Source organism: Malurus melanocephalus, unplaced genomic scaffold, assembly GCF_030028575.1.
Source record: "Malurus melanocephalus ecotype Western Australia unplaced genomic scaffold, MMel_1.1 scaffold_254, whole genome shotgun sequence".
NCBI classification, from domain to species: Eukaryota; Metazoa; Chordata; class Aves; order Passeriformes; family Maluridae; genus Malurus; species Malurus melanocephalus.
Window position 1 is genome coordinate 58,103 of NW_026623486.1, and position 17,528 is coordinate 75,630.

A 17,528-nucleotide genomic window follows, 5' to 3' on the forward strand; every position below is an offset into this window, starting at 1 on the left:
ATCTCTTTTTGGTTATTAAACAGAAAAAGACCTATCAATGCATCAAGTGCCAGATGACCTTTGAGAATGAGAGAGAGATACAAATCCATGTCGCTAACCATATGATTGGTAAGACATTCTTTACACTAGGCCACTCATTGGCTGCTTGTTTTTACTACTCTTTGMAATTCACTATTCTAATAACTTGTTAATATTCATGCTGTAATTTATTTTTTTATTTTTCAAGGAAAATTATTTCAATGTAATGATTCTTCACTTCAAAGCTTTTTTAATATGTGGTTATAAAAGTGTTACTGCTGAGCTTTTTTCYTTATCCTTTTGAGTCCTCATGTAGCATTTTCATTTATATTAAAATCAAACTTTTGACAGTATCTTCCATTTGATAGCATAAATTTCTCTCTATCTGTGTAAAAAGTACTTGCCAGTTGTCAACCACTTAGGAGCAATTATGTTTCAATTTTGTATGTCATGACATTGAATAGATGTAACTGCTAGCATTTTCCCAGCTAAGTGTGGTGAATTCCTGAGGAACATTGTCAAAACAAAACACTTACAGAGTTATTTCAGTGGGTTTTTTCTACTTTTTCCAACAATTCTGGACTTCAGAAAGTTCAACTTTTCAGACATTCAGGTGTTTTAAAAATCAGTGCTTTCTGTCTTCTGCGACAGTCTTGTCACAGGAGTTAGTAAAAGCATTGCTGTAACCTGATGGGCTGTATTTCTGCTGCAGCTGTATGATTGCTTCTCTGAGGAGCACAAAGAAAGGTTTTTTCTGTGTGGACAGATGTTATAAATGTGTGTGTTGGCCCAAGAGGTCAGTTTATTTTGATGCATAGACCACAAGAAGGTACCTGCACATGATGAGACCCTTYGAGGACTCGACAGTGCTCTCTGTGTCTCGTACATTCATATGCAGCATTTATCTCCCATAAGCATAATGGTTTTCCTTCAGCAATTTTACATTTAGGAAATTACTCTCCCATCAATTCAGRTATGTAACTCCTATTAGCTTTGAAGTGGATTATGCATAAATACTAGAGAGAGAGAAATATGGACTGACAGTCTTCAAATCCCCACCCCCAAATGAAAAACATACATGTCAGTCACAATAATTTTCATCCAAGAGCCAGGCAKGAGTTTTAAGCTAATGTCAAGCAGGTTAAGATAAAGATATCTAAAAATGTTTGCTTTTGTAGCAGGTGTTAATGTAATCTCTTGTTTGCAAGCTTGAAGAGTGAGATCCTTGTTAATTGGACCACAGTGATTTCATGTATCTCCCTCCTAGATTTTAAGAAAGAAGTCCTTAGCAAGCTTAGCACTTGTTTCAACTTAATTTGTGATCCAGTAGCTAATAAATGATTTTGAAATGCAAAGGTCATGAAATGCTGAGTTAAGGTTTTCTTTGATTCAAGAGGGGAAATTTTTTTCTTTTGGAAAAATGTAATTTCTTCATTTTCCAGTAACGAATATATGAAGTTTATTTATGTATGTACCCATATTATTGCTGTCTGGAATAATATACAATTATATACACAACCTTACAAAGTTCTTAGCACCATTGGAAAACAACAGGAGTAGAARTCATAGGAGGCTCAGAAAATTGTCGTGCTGTTGTTTGTGAAGACTGTACCCATTGTTTCCTTGAAGCTGTACATCARTGACTATAATATTTGGAAGAACTCTATAATATAGTACAAAGGTGCTATGGACCCAGTTCCATACACCGGGAACATTGTAAATATAGGATGTGGTAAGAAAATCTGCARTAATTCCACTGTGGTGTCATACCTTCATGTCACTTTGCTGAGGTACAGAYTGAGGATGTTCACTAAGTTCGGGTCATCACTCCTTTTAATGGTTCCATTTAGGAAAGAGCAAAGTCTTTCATATGGAGCCAGACTTCCTCCCACTCTGGGCATCTTGTTTCACAAGGCTTCTGGCCCCCTTTCCTTCAGGACATGTGACTGCTCACAAAAAAGGTGTTTCCAGTCTCTCAAAGAGCTCACTGCTCTTTGTTGGTATTTGTTCTTTACTGGAGAATACTGAAGGAAAAATGAGAGACTAGATGTCAGCATTTCTCAAGCRATAAATGCTGTGCAGATTCTTGGTGTTAATTTGCATAGTCCTGAGTTGGTAAGTGCAGGGAGAGTGACTGCCTCTCGTGCTCCTGCCYCCTTTGGTCCTTTGGTCGTAGCCTGAACTTTTTGTTCCCTTTTTCAGGCCTTAGCACAGACTGCCATGTGCCTTCCTACTGCTCAGGCTGGTTTATCACTGATAASGGTTGCAAGAATTTCCCTTCTCTGTGTTAGACCAAGTCCAGCCAGATGGGCAGCGAGAGAAGGAAGCTGATATAGCTGTTTCTGCAGCCCAGATCTAGTTCACAGGAATTATTAATGTAATCCTTGTCAATTTAAGATCTACAGATGAGGGTTTGTTTGTGCTGGAGGGATACTGAGGTGGTGAACATACAGGTGTTTGGGAGGCAGGAGGAGCTTGTTCTCACACTGTGTGTCCTCAGCAGCTTCACACTGGCCTTGTCTCAATGAACTTGTATCTGTCTAAAGGTAAGGTGTCTGGTTTAATATAGTCATTGAGATGCTGTCTGGGGAAAATGAATGATTGATACCAATCTAAGATAAGAGTTTGAGTAGTATAAGCATTTCCAGGGAGAGATTTTTATCTCTCTTTTGAATTTGAGGAGAGCCAAGACAATGAAGCTAGCTTTGACATGTAATTTTTAGGTAAAAAATCCCTTGGCTTTGATAATCCAAGACCTCTCAGCAGCACTTTCTTCTCATACTTTGAGAAACACAAAATCAATAGTTGAGATATCCTAAGCACTTGTTTRCAGTTTTATTCTGCTCAAGTGACAACAAAGGAATCCCTTCCCTGTAGCAGTGATACCTCTTAAGTAGCAGTTTCCATAATATGATTAAAGAATTCAGTTATTTCTGACATCATAGTCTTAAAAACTGCATCCAGTTAAGKTGGCTGTGCCTCCCTCTTCGACCTCTCAGATTTGCAGTCTGGAGTTGGARGCCCTGTTCATAATTCATGGATGTCGGGGATTTATTTTTTTTCAAAGCAGTATGCAGGGAATTTCCAGTGCTACTCCCACACACCGCTTTGAAAAATTACCCTGCTGCACTCTAGCCCTTCGTATCCTGTGCACAAACACAGAGGCACATTGGGTCCTTCGCAGAGTCCCCAGGGAAGGAGCAGGCTGGATCCATCCCCAGAGGAGGGAAATGGGAGATGTTTTGTTTCAGTTTGTGCTGGGGCCCGTAGGAGGGCTCAGTGCAGCAGAACAGAGCTCCTCAGCTGGGGTTAGCCAGGAAGGGATCTGTTTAGGAGGGTTTTCAGCTGGGGTGGGGGGTAGTTCGGGTTGGAATTTTTAGAGAGCAGTGGTCTTTGAAATATTGCACCGATTGGGGCTCCTTTGAAACATTTCCATGYCCACAGAAAGGGGATCCCCCTTTGATACATTTACAGGCATTGGGGAGTCCACCTGGGACTATATCAAAAACTTTCAGTAGCTCTTGCTGCTTCTGTACTTGCTTACCTCCTGTTGCGCTGACCTGGCAATGTTTAAAGCTTCTCCCCCTCRTCTCCCCACCTACCTGTGCCTGTGATGTGCGTCTGTCAGATGCAGGGGAGGATGGGCGTGCACAGCCCTGGGCTCTACGGGGGGCACTGAGCAGCCATGGCAGCAGCCAAAGTGTGGAAATCCTCAGTGCAGCCTCTGCCAGGGGCTGGGGAGCCCTGCAACTTTAGTGTCCCTCACAGGGCCACCGCCGGGTCCCCGCGTGAGCAGTGGCTGCGCTCATCCTGCACTGCCAAGGGAAATCCACTCCCTGCCTACAGAACAGGAGGGTTAGGCCCAGGGGGTTCCTATTGGATTTTTATACCTGTGCTGTTCCCACAGCCAGGCTGGGTTGCCCTAATTGATGCACAAAATTCCACAGACTTGTTCTCCAAATGGGTCAGGTTGCCCAGTATCAAAGGAAAGCACATTTGGATCCCTGCTGGAGTTCTCAGCTCTTTGGGTAAGAGAAGTGGACACAGCAGTACTTCTCTCCATCTCAGTTACATGGGGRATGTTTGCCATTTAATATTCAAAGATAAGCAACTGTCCCAACTCTTCTTTCTCCATTCTTCAGGAAAGTCTCCTGGCAAACCTGGACAGGAATCTAAACTGGGGCTCAGTTAGTGCTGGAACAGGGAAAATAATGATTCCTGGTTTGTTGTCTAACACTGGGATTGCTGTAACATTCCTCCTGCCTCTGGCTCCAAAGGAATGTAAGCGTTTGTGGGCTCATGAGAGGCTGTCCCAGTGCTCRGGGCTCAGCAGAGCTCTGCCCTGGTGCTGCTCCTGCCCATCCCCRTGGAATTGGCAGCGCTCCCTGCCAAGATCCACGAATGAGCTCTGGTGAGCAGGGAGGAGGGGAACGGGCTGCATGTGTTTGTGATGTGAACRTGAGGCCCTGTTTGTGCTTTGGAGCCGCTGGGGACAGAGGGGAGTGCTGAAGGGAAAGCTTCCWCAAGTCACAGGGAAATTGTTCTGTGGTCCAGTTTCTTGAACTGCAGTCTGGATGAATTCCTCCCTGTTTGAGGGATTGGGTAGACCAAGTTAAACACCGTGTTTGGGGGAGTTGTCTGAGTACTGCCCCAAGCCACAGCATATCATAYGCTGTGTGTAGCAGAGGACTCCAAGGATCTTAATTACCTTTCCTGCCCTTAGAGATCATGTTTCAAGTTCTGGAAATACTCTGCCAGAATTAAACATGAAGAGAAGGGAAAACATCYATCCACAGCTACATTTCTTTCAAATGCATACAAGTATTTGAAACAAAACAATGGCCAAGTGTAGGTTTGYTATTTTGTTAATATTTTAAAATAACGTGATATTTAAAAATAAGAAAGTAAGTTGGCTGCTCAGGAGAGGTCAAACTGCAATAATAACTACAGAAATAATTTGCTAAAAAGCAGCAATTTAGAAAACTCATTTTATGTTCAGAAGAATTAGCAACCTCATACCAACCTCAACCACTAAGATAAAATCAGCACAGAGGTGAAGGGGTTGAGATAGTACTCAAAATCAAACATAAATCAATATATTCCCAGTTATGTTTTCCTCTTCTGTTTAAAAATTGAAGCAAACAGTTTTATCTTTTGATTTATGTTTTATAGTTTCATAAATTTAGATCTTAACAAAATTGCTTATTTATGTATTATATGAATAAAAATTTGGACTCATTTTGGGTGGTCTTGAACTCATTCCTGTCACAGTGGATTCTGAGTGCATGTGTATGAGACAAGGGTGTAGGTAAGGATCATTTTAGCAGAACTGACTTGTATACATGTGAAGAAACTTAGCCCTGGGCACCTCTGGTGAGGATGTGAAGCATTTCTGATACTCAGGACTGATCTTGTGAAGCGTTTTGTTCCTCATTCTCATTGAGTTGAGGACAGTTAATGCTTCTCTGAATCTCTCTTATAATAAAACATACTTTGTTTTCCATCAAATAGATGTACTCAATATTGAACAAGAAGGGCAGCTTTAATTCTTTAATTTCCTCCTGCACCTTTGGTTTAACACAATACCTAAATTCTGATTTAAAGTTTAAGGGTGYTCTTTGTGTTCAAGAAACGAGTGGACGTGGCACCCAGTGCCATGTTTTTGTTGACAGGGTGGTGACCAGCCAAAGGTTGGACTTGATGATCTCAGAGGTCTTTTCCAAGCTAATAGTTCTGTGATTCTATTTGGTGAATACATTCCTGTCCAATAACACTGCCATGACTTTGTATCCTGAGACAAAACTACTTAATCCTTAATTCTAAAGAGGGAAACCCTTCAGACCTAAAGGGCTTCTCTTAGTTAAAGCATCCACATGGTAGCAATGATGATGACATTGTAAAGCACTATCTTAGTAATAGCTTTCAGGAATTAAGGCAGATAAAAATGTGCCAGATTGTTTTGGAAGCATTACTTGCAAATTATCAACAGGAACATATTTCTGGACTCAACAGCTGAATGTGTGAAATAATTATGGACACATTTGAAACTCAGAAATGTGTTTTTTAACTTTGATGTTTGTAAAGCATATTCCAAGTAATTGCTCTTTTAATGCAGAATTGAACGTCCAACCTTCATATATTTCCCCAGCACTTGCTTCACTATCCAGTTCTGTGTGCACTTGCCTTAATGAACAATATGTACTAGACTTCCATTTTGCAGTGCCTATCTATTGAGAAAGACTAATTTTAGCAAAGAAATGTGACGTGTACTTACCTTAAGAGATGAAGAGCATTCACGGTGTMTCCCTCCACACAGCCCTGGGAGCCTGGACCCCGTGGATGGGCTGGGTGCTGCCAATGCTGCTCCAGAGGCTTTGCCCAAGTGGAGCTGCTGCTGCCTYGGGCTCCTGGGCACAGGCATCTGCTCATGCCACTAAGGTTCTCCTGGTATTTTGGCCAGCTCGAAGCCCTGGTTTTGTTTTTTTTCTGTGTTCATTAGTTTTAGCATCAGCCACATGTGCAAGTAATTAATTKTTGTAATGAGTACAGTGTATTAAAGGCTAGAAATGTTTGTTTTTGAGGCACACTTTTTATCAGTGTAGTCACACTGAAAGCCAAGTTGCCATTGCTAAGAGACAGAAGCAGCTCCCTTTAGTATAAACAAAATTTGCCTTAATATAATCTATTACTTAATTGGTTTCTTACTTTGAAACTTCAAAACCTTGTGTTTTCACYGTTCCTTCCTTTGTATGGCTGGAAAATTGATTATCCAAAATCTTTATAATTTTTTCCAGTAGTCCTGTGTTGAGGTAGCCTCCTGCAATTGTTATCTATGTGTATTTGCTCTGACAAATTACTCCATTTCATGAGAATGTATTTTGTTTTGCTTGTTTATCGGGAAAGAAATAACATTTCCCTTAATGTATTCATTCACATATTCCTTTTGCATTTTTCATTTCATTTACAACTTGGTAATAGTAGTTGAGTTTTCACTGACATTTTTATARCTGCTATGACAACATTCCTGTTTTGCATGATACATGCATAATGGGCAATGATCGCAGTGTTACATTGCTTTCATTCTTTCTTAACTGTGTTAAGATTCCTTACAGCCTCCAAACTCAATTTTCATATGCAGTGATGATTACACCTGTTTAAACATTTTCCTGGTAGTTTCATATTTATTCATAGAGGGAGCAGTTGGTAAAACACCTTTTCTGCAATCAGTCTGAGTTTTAAGCATGTTGTTTCTTCAAAGTTATCATTAGCAAGCACCTCGGTCTAGYCCCAGCCTTTCAACATCATAGGCARTGAAGCAAAAAAAAAWTTGCTRTTTTCAGTAAACTTTACCCTGTGTAGAAATATTTTTTTCTGAATGTGTAACTTGGTCTTCATTTTAACTCTATTAACCTTGAAAACTGTTGTATGTTTTTACTTAAAAGTCTACATTGATGCATTCTGCCTTATTCTCTTTATATGMACATGGCTGTGTATTTCTAAGTTCACAAATTTCTTTCACCCCTTTTTGCTAACCTGGAATCCAGAAAAGAAAGCAAGTCCTCACCATCTGGGGCTTGGGTTTTCTTTACAGATGGTGAAATGACTCTGCTTCCTGGTGGAGAGGTCAGCACCCCTCTGTGTCCTACTTTTGAGGAAAAAATACCAGAATATTTCTTGTGGGGGCAAGAGGGAACGAACCCACCACCATTTCTAAGTGTAGACTTCAGGCTTCATATAAATAATGTTTTCAGGATGTTGTTGTTCTTCTCCTGTGAWTTGTGGGACCAATGTCTGTTTTAGTTCTGTCCTTAAAATTTAGGTGTTGATTCCTTTGTGGGAGCTTCTTAGCAAGTAACAGTTTTATCTGGATAATGTAGATRTTATCCCCATTTCTTCTTTATTTGCCAAATGAATTTAGTTTGGAAATATCACGTGACTGTACCACCTTTTTTGACTGATAGAAAGCTTTGTGACTTTTTTTGAAAAATAGATGACAAATGAGAAGTCAAKAAGGAGTAAAAGAATGAATGTTTAGTGAAGCTGGAAAAACCCCATACTGTGTTAGCTGGGAATTAGCTYTGGCAGAATAAAATCACCTATTTGGGGAAACCAAGATAAGGTTCCAGACAATTTCTAGTCTTAGGAAAATGAGAGAAGAATGTATTTAATATCCTTTAAATTCCTTTTCTGTTCATACGTTAAAGGTCCAGATTTGTATCTCCTGTTACTTGGTGACTTCAAAGTGAGACAGTTGGACTGTTGCCTTGAATTGTAGTTCAAACTCAACAGTATCCTTAACCTTGAGGAAGATTTAATCTGCTCTYCTGGAACAAGAGGTTACCCACTGACATGACCCCTAAAAATTATTTCTGTTTTGTGATAGCTGGCAAGCAAGTCAAAGCAGACACAGCCTTCCCTGGATGCTCTGTCTGTTTGGGGTACTAGCAGCTTTCTTTTTWTAGTTTGTGGTGGAAAACTTTACTRCCCTGAGGTTCCTCCCAATTGATCCCCATGATGGAAACCCCTGTAAGCTTTTTAAACATTTGTACCTTTATTTTTTTGTTTCAAGGCTCAGATAAAGCCTTTGCAGAACTGATCTCTGCTGATGTGCTGCTTCCTTGTCACAGACTTTGTTCAGTTTATCAATAACTTCTGACAACTTTGTGCCTCTTTAAGAATCAGAAGGATTTCAATTGAATATTTTGACCTGGCAGATTCATATTGTGCCATTTTAAAAACTAAATTTCTTTTTTAGAAAATKGCCCAATAGGCTTGAGGAAGGGGACTTCTGGTTGTCCCTGTCAGATGTCCCCGCAGTAATGTCAAACTCTAAAGGAGTGGCAAAGCMTGGTTTTTTAAGTGAAAAAAGTTTTGCTCTGCCACAGCTGAAGAAATGTAAAGAAATCAYGTACATATACATGGTCTTCCAAAGACAGAGCTCCATAGTAGGCCAGAACACCTCACTGGGGTTCAATCATTGTCATTAGTTTCATAGAATAATGAAATCATTAAGGTTGGAAAAKACCTCCCAGATGGAGTCCAGCCTTTGATTGAACACCAACCTTGTCAACTGGACCAGACACTGAGTGCCATGACCAATCATTTCTTGAACATTTCCAGAGGTTGTGACTCCACCACCTCTGTGGGCAGCCCATTCCAATGCTTAACCACCCTTTCAGTGAAAAAATTCTTCCCATGTTCACCCTGAACGTCCCCTGGTGCAGCTTGGGGCCATTTCCTCTTGTCCCATCGCTGTGGCTGGGGAGAAGAGCCTGACTCCCAGCTGCACCCTCCTGTCAGGCAGGTGGGGAGACCCAGAAGGTCCCCCCTGAGGCTCCTTTTCTCCAGGTTGAGCCTCACCCCACTCTCTCTGCTGCTCCTCCTGGGACTGACTCTGCATCCTTCACCAGCTCCCCTGTCCTGCTCTGGCCTGGCTTCATCCCCCCAACGTCTGTATTGAATTGAAGGGCCCCAAACTGGACACAGGACTCGAGGTGTGGGCTCACCAGTGCCYCATACAGTGCACAATCTCTGTTTTGTGGTTTGCCCTGCTGGGTGCAAGCCCAGGGACAGATGGGGTGAATGAGGTGCAGACCTCACGGGGTGGAGCTGAGCCTTGCTTCCTCCTGCTTTCTGTGGAAAGTGGCCAAAACCAGTTTGGTGCAGGGTTTCCTTCTTTGGCACCTCCTGAATTGGTGGAGAAGACTACAAAAGATGGCACCAGGTATGAARTGCACCCTGCTAATGTGTTTACATCACTACTGCAGTCATTCACAGCCTGCCTGGGATTTAATCCTGCCTTCAGCTGCACATCATCCATCATCTGGTGGACAGTCAAGGGCCTTCAAAGTGACCARATCTTTTGATCAGTGTGTGTGTAACTGGGAAGTGTTTTGATTTTATGATGACTTTATCCTGTTCTGTATTCATAGGGAGCATTTTTAGCATGGCTCAGGCTAGGCAGAGCCCTTGGTTTTAGGTTTTGCTGCAGATGGAGTTTGGGTGTTTTAAAGGATCAGCATCCACTAGCGCTGATCAGACCACTGGCGTGTCCTCTGTTGTTATGTTTTGCACGCATCAGTTATCGTGTATTATTGGGGTATGGACAAATAGTTCTTAAACCCCATGACTGTGAGTTATATCCAGGAATAAATATTGGCAACAAAAGTTAAATGATGAAACCTCATGCAATGAACGGTAACTGCTTCAAGCTGGGCCGGATATAGATAGCTAAAGTTGAAGGAAAGAAAGTATTCCAGTGACATTTTTCTCCCTGTTTAACTTTCTAGTTAAGAAATTCCATTTTTATCTCCCTTTTTCTAAAACAAACAAACAAACCACAAAAAAAAATCTGACTGAAAAACCCAAGGAACTTTTGATTCAACTTTTTTTTTTTTTTTTAAAATCTGTGATTTGGGGCACAAAAAAAAAAAAGGAAAGTGAAGCTACTTCCACTATGCCTTTAAAATCTTTTTAGACTGGTAGTAGCTGTGCCTTCACTTGCAGAACATCATTGGAAGGAATTTCCTCTGAAGGCTAATTCTGATGTGCCAGAAACAAGTCAACAATGTTAAACCTGAATAATGAACTTCCGAGGGATGGGGGAATTCAGATCATGAGATGTTATTTGYGTATTTTACTTTATGTAGCATTTGMAAATCTAGATGGACCATTCCACTTTTTAAAATCCAAGCCTTTTAAGTATTTAAATTTAAATTTTGACTTAGTTCAGCAAAGAAAAATTATAAAAATACAATAAAAAATAATCTCTAACTTTTTTTTCTGTAATTATGAGAATTGAAAAATAATGGCCTGACATTTAAGTCTATAGTTCCTTTATAGTGTTCTCATGTCTCTTAAAAAGGAATCATATTGAATTGCCCTATAGTTATACAGAAACCCAATACTACAAAAATACCTGAAGTATCAGAAAAGTTAAAAATGTTATTAAAGTATTATTCAAAYGAAAACTAGGTTCTCTTCATGTTTTCACTGAAACTTGTAAGATTTCTTTTTGTTAGTTTTTAGCAGTTTAATATCCACTGTCAGCATATCAGGCAGATATTTCCTGTAAATCATTAACTACTGAATGGTTTGTGCACTAATAGTCCCTGCAATCTAAACATCAGTCTGCAATTTTAAAGAAGAGACATTTGTCATGGAGGCTGGTGGACCAGATTTCAGCTAAGACAAAGGTGTGGCTCTGTTACCTCTAAAACTATGACTTYGTACTCTTTTATTATTAACAAGTGAAAATATTGGTGTTCGATTTTTCCTTCCAGTAGAAATACCATTAGGCCATAAATGTACAAGGTGTAATTATAATCTGTCTCATGTCTTTGTTCTTGTTTGAACATGACTTACTTGAAAAAGAACTCCAGACATCCAAAATTCATATTTTAAATGGCCTAGTCAAAGAGTTTTCCCATTTTCCTAAGGCATAAACWGGGGAAGAGGCTGCCATTTGCAAGCTAGCAGTACAGTAAAAGCACATCATTGTACACAACATTTTATTTGGACAGCTGTATAAAAATGGCAACACACTGTGAAATCCATTAACAGCAAAACATGTTAAATTCAGCAAAATGCATCTCATGTGGAACACTGAATAAGAAATTATAGTCTGAGTTTTACTAGCTGGTTATCAGAGTTTGTCTTGAATGAAGAAAATGGAWTTTTTTTCCATGTGTCAGCCTGTAATAACAGTGAACGCTGTACTGTGGGTTTTGAGACTGGTGTGCACCTGTAAATTCTTGCCCCACGGACTCTTCTGCAAGRTTTTTGCAAATCTAAATGCCCTCAAGGAGCTATGGGGGCAGTTTTCACTCAGACAAGTAGCTCTTACTGCGTRTTGGGTCCCACCCGCACTCACTTGCATTGCTGGGTTCAGAAACATTTGTAGGGGTGGGTTCTAGGGGATGTAGGGGAAAGAGCTCAAACTGGCAATAAATKCATTTTTCCCCCCTTGTCTCCGTGCTGTGCCAACCAGGACTGTCGTCTTGCCAACCAAGAGCAGGTCCTTTGCCTCATGAGGGATTTCCATGGGTGGATTTTGCTGTGCTGTGTGTAGTAAGACTTTTCACGGTTAATCAATAGCATTTAAAAATTCAAAACCCCTCTGCAAAGTATTTTGCATTTCCATTGTTCGTACTGTTTAACTAGGAGATGTTGCTCATCAAGATAGGATGCCATTACGTATTCTGGTAGAGAAAGAAAAAATGAGTTTACTCTTGCCTGGTAGAAAATGAAACAGCCATGTTAACTTTAGCTCTAATCATGAGATTAAAAGTCTAATGGGGAATTATATCATTTTCGCTCTTCAAAGCCAGCATCAGTGACCTTTGGAGAGTTTTAACTTTAAYAGCCTAATGATTTCTCTTCTAGAAGATGGAAAAAACAGTCTTTTCTTTGACAAGGAAATGAAAAGTGATGAAAAAGGCAAGCACTAGTAACTGTACACTGGAGCAGGCTAAATGACTTTTAGTCATATTTAGTACAACTTGTGAGGTATTATTTCCAGGGTTTACTATCCAAGCCACTGGCTGCTCTGAAGAGAGACAAAAAGCTGCAAGGCAGAGCCGTGGGGCTGGGGGACAGTGTGGGGACAGTGTGGGGACAGTGCTTCTCCTTCACCCCATGGCCCGTGGTGGTGACAGCTCTGCCCAGCGGGGCTGTGTGTGCACAGCACTCATCCTGAGTGGGTCTGCTGTCGTGTGGGGCTTGTTTCCTGTGCAGAGCACTGGAATTTCTTGTTTCAGTTCCTGTTTGCCGCGTTTGTAAGCTCAGGCTGTTGCTCTTTTGCCAAGCTGGCAGCACATGGGGGGAACTTCCTGCGCAGGGGATGTAAAACCGATTCTCTGATTCTTCCTCTGCAGCCATTGGGAGATAAAAGCCAGGACATCAGGGACTGCAAAGAGGGAGCCAAATTATATTTATAATATTAAAGTGAGTGCATTTGTGGTTTTGCCATTCTCCAGGGTTTTTCATAAGTAGAAAAACATGAATTAGCATTTTCCATTTCCATATATTGACTGGAAAAATAGCCTGCTCTCAATTAAGACCTATAGCTTTTGGGATGTATGCAACAATTTTATAAAATATTTACAGCAAAATTTGCATTTTACATGGTATTACAGTTTTTCTTGTGTTTAGTAGAAAGGACTTAGGCTTAAGAGAGGAAATTCATCCAGCRTACCAAAAGGGAAATATATCTAAAAGTAGATTGTTAGTATTCACAACAAGGAATGTCCAGCGCTGACTGTTACCTCCAGTAATTACTGAAGGTCACTTTGCCYCCCAGCTATTTGTTAGAGCTGCTGCAAGGACCGTGCTCCCTGTTCAGAGCTATCACTATCCCTTTAAAAGTGCCTCTGGAAGCGATTGGAGCTTTGTGCTAGACAGATAAGTAGAACATTTTTTACCAAATGTAAATGCGCACTGTAAAGAACATAGCTATTTCCTGGATAATTTGCAGTTGTATATTTTATGTTAATTTCACCGAAAATATTGCACCCCTGCCAGGTTTAGTAGAGGCTCACTGTGATATGAATAATTTCTAGCGAATCTTTTTTTTTCTTCATTTAAGATTTGGCACCTTTTAAAGATTTTAATAATAGCAACAAGGAGGAAGATTTAGAACAAGTGAAACATTAGAGCCAAAGAAATTCACATTGAGAGCTAATGTAAAATAGCAAGAATAATTACATGGAAAACAGTTTCCACAGATGTTTTTCCTTGTAATGTAATAACTATTTACTAAACTGTTTATTTTAGGCCCTTGGTTTACAATAAAATATTTATACATACTCTGCTGTAATAAAAAAATATTGACAAAATACTATAGAGATTTTTAAAAGACAATTAGTATTTCCCTGTCTGGAAAGCGAACACAAGAGAAGCAGCACCAGCCCTTGCCATGCTTGCTGAGAGGAGATGCAGCGTTAGCAGCAGCATCTCTTGCAGGTTTGTCTGTGCTTGACTGTGCTAACAGGGAGACTCTGGACTTGTGACAATCCAGAGGGTAATTTACTGAAGAACGTGAAAGCCAACGCTCKAAAGGCTGTGGAAACATTCTTTTTCACTTCTTTGCAGTAAGAAAAACTTTACTCCATTCCTGAGTTATTATACAATAATGTTGTGCCTTGTGTAAGCAAAATGTACCTGTTTTAGGAGCGGGAGCAGGTTTACAGTTCAGAATGCTAGAATCCTGAATCTTGTTCTTTAAGAACAGTGTGGGACAGTGACATCTCTGAAGCACTGCCTGTGGCATGTTTAAAGCTATTGCTTTACCCTGACTGAGCCACATCTGTCATGCAGCTAATTCATAAAACTCCTCACGTGCCCAAGGAGTCTGTACCGTGGTACACAGGGACTAAACACCTATGCAGATAGAGCAGTGCCTTAGGGTGCTGAAATCAAATTTGGCAATACTGAAAGGTCTACAGGTTATAATTTCCACACATAATCTTAAAATGTCTGTTCTTCTGTTCATGAATATGTAGAAGAAATTTTATTTGAGGTGTCTATGGCCTTACCTTTTAAAATCTTGAACACAGGATAGTATCCTATAAGAAACTTCAGTTCTTCTTTCGGCCAGTTTCTTAATAAAAGTATTTTTTTTTTCTTCAGAAGTTACTGTATATCCTTAACTCCAGAGTTAACTTAAAAAAGAGGCCTCCAGGACAAAAGAGAGAATATCTTTAATTTCATGAATACAGACCTCACTGTGTGCATTTGAGTGCCACCAGCCTGTTAGAGCAACCTGAAGTCTGAGTAAAGATTGCATGGCTGGATCTGAACAGCCAGTGTTTGGGAAGCAGGATGGTTTCAATATCTAGATATGAATCCATATTTAGCAGTTCAGGCTCTACTTTCAAGTAGACAATTCCCTTGAGTTTCCAAGCTAGCAAGTTGTGAGCTTTATCATTGCAGAAGAAACAGGGTAGCTGCCTTGTGGAATGATTTGAAAAATGAATTTAAAATACGGCTGTGAACTTCCTTTCTTGGTGAAACTAATAACACTCACCTGTTTAAAAATCAGTGGGGTGATTAACTACGCAGATTTGTGTCATGCTGAGTTCTAACATGTGCAAAAAAAGAACAGGGCAGAGCAGAAGACAGCAAGGATAAGAACTGAAACTGAACAAAAGAGGGAGCTAAGAAATCTGAAATGTTCAGTTTTAAGGCAGAATGATCATGGTTACCAGATGCCTTTTGTTGTAAACAGACAAACTCCGTGGTTGACTCTTACAAAGAGACCAATGCACGTGARAGGTTTGTGAGCCTTGTACCGTGCAAAACCATCACGTCCCATTCCCATGGTTTACCCTTGTGGAACCTAACCTCAATTGGCTTTCCTCGTGAATGTCTGCATAATTTAAAATCAAAATTACAATAAGAAAAATAGATGGTGTAATATGTGCAATATTTTCTGTGAGTTATACCAAAGTTGGGTTCTTGGCTTTTAGCCTTTCCTACCTTCCTGCCCCTGCACTGTTGACACATTGCAGAGTGCTGCCAGGTTATGCAATTGTTTCAGTGCAGCTCATTTTGGTGGGGTCCAAAGCTAGCGTTAAGGAAGACAAAGGAATTTGTGCTTGGAAATCASCATTGCTCTGTACACAAGAATTTCTTTATTTTTCAAGGGCTGTGTTATTGTGTAAGCTAATGATTTTGTTTTTAAGTTATATTCTCAGGGGCATGGACATGCAGGATAATCGAGGATGTACTTTTAATACTGATCTGCAGTGTTAGGTCTCTGGTGGAAAAATTGGCCCAACTGCATGGCTTCAGCCTTGGATTAACCCCTGCTTGGAAGAATTGTTGATCTCCTGGTGTTGAATATGCTTGTAAATTGATACATATTACCTATGTATAAATAAATTCTGGTGAAAGTAAATTAGCCAGTTTTTTTCCACATGCATTTTTAAATGCCATTTACTGTTTATCACAGTAGAAGCCATTATCTCTGGTGATAATTTTGAAAAACAARTGCATCTGCCAGGGTTCTGCCCTTCATTGTCTTAGCCCAGCTCACCTTCTTCGGCCCTCCCTGCTTCCTCCAGCTCTGGCAGCAGGCTGGGACTCCTCTCCCTGGGAAAGCTCAGCWCACAGATCTCTCTCCAGCCCAGACTGGGTGTCTTTTCACCTGAACTGGGAGTACAAAATAGGTATGTAAAGCAGAAATGTGGGTCTGAGAGGAAGGCATCGTTTGCAATTTAGAATTGCCTTTTTTTGGCTGTGGAGAAGAGTGAATTTTAAGAAATTATGTGCATAAAGTGGGCAATGCTATTGTTAATTCTGCATGGAAAAGTATTTTAGGAGAGGTAGATTAAGGAGCAGAGCAAGAAAGCACATGTAGAGGAAAACTGTGGAAGGTTTGAAAATCCATGTGCTATGAGTTATATAATGCAGACCCTTTCAAACAGTCTCCAAAAGCATTCACCTGGTACCCCTACCATGTCCCTCCATGTAATGAAACAACTCGCAGAGAGCATTATTTTAATAAAGTATTGGCTGTTGGTGTCTCTCATACTGGATCAGGAAAAAGTTCAGAGGAGCAGATACTGCTGAAGAATCTGTCTCCAATTTTCCCTTGGAACTGTGCTTCTAGGGCTTTTAAAGGTTTATGTATTTAACATTGCAAATCTTCGTTTTAGATTTTCATTTGCTGCTTGGGATTTTTATTAATTTYGCAGTGTTCATTTAAGTTGATCCAGCCCTTTATATCATTTCCAGCTTGAAATATTAGTTCAGAGATAAGCTTTGTTATTAAATGCTTAATCTTGAACACTTGTCTTATTTGGTAAGAATTATCTCTGAGAAGTAGGCAAAGAGAAGTTGATTGCTGTGGTTTTAAAGCAGCTGTAACTGGAGTAGCCCAAGTTCTAGTTTACAAAGGTTGGCATCCCTTCAGTTTGCCATCGCAGCAGCTGGACTTCATTAAGTGCTGGTGTTAATTACTGGGAGAGTGTTGGTTCAGTATGTGAGCAGCAACACTTGGGGTGACACACAAAGTAGGAACAGGGTCACCTTGAAATAGAAGCYTGAAAAAAACACAAACAGGCAAAGCAGGGCTGCCATTAATTTTGTATCTGCATTTAGTTCAAAGTTTTTCAGCAAACAGTGAAATAAGTACTACTGGACTTGTGAGGAATGGCTGAACTGTGTGTGCCATTGAGGCAGGAGTGGAGGCGAGGGCTGGGAAACTTGCCCCGTAAGAAAGGAAAACATTAATGCTGTATTTTCTCTGTGTGTTGTGTGAGACAGAGGGAAAATTCTTTCTGTATTCTCCAGAGTTTTGAAGCCATATGCAGTATAGTTTGAGGAGGAAATATTAATAATTTCTTATACTGTAAATAGCATTCTATGGAGAAAACCTGCTAAGGGTTTTTGTATCTAAGGAATGTTTAGGAGATGAATGTCATGGAGAARAACATAAAACATGCGGTAGCATAAAACAAGTATTTCTTGGAAATGTTATGTGTCCTAAAGCTGGTGACATTCAGACA

General features: G+C 40.2%; 1 protein-coding gene across 1 annotated transcript in view; it reads left to right on the top strand.

Moving 5' to 3' along the window:
• The window catches only part of ZNF423 (zinc finger protein 423), a 136,871-nt gene that overhangs the window by 47,610 nt on the left and 71,733 nt on the right, over positions 1–17,528 (top strand). The window contains exon 4 of the mRNA XM_057375664.1: positions 24–108. Within this exon, the coding sequence (XP_057231647.1) occupies positions 24–108 (85 nt within the window). The remainder of the gene's footprint in view (positions 1–23; positions 109–17,528) is intronic.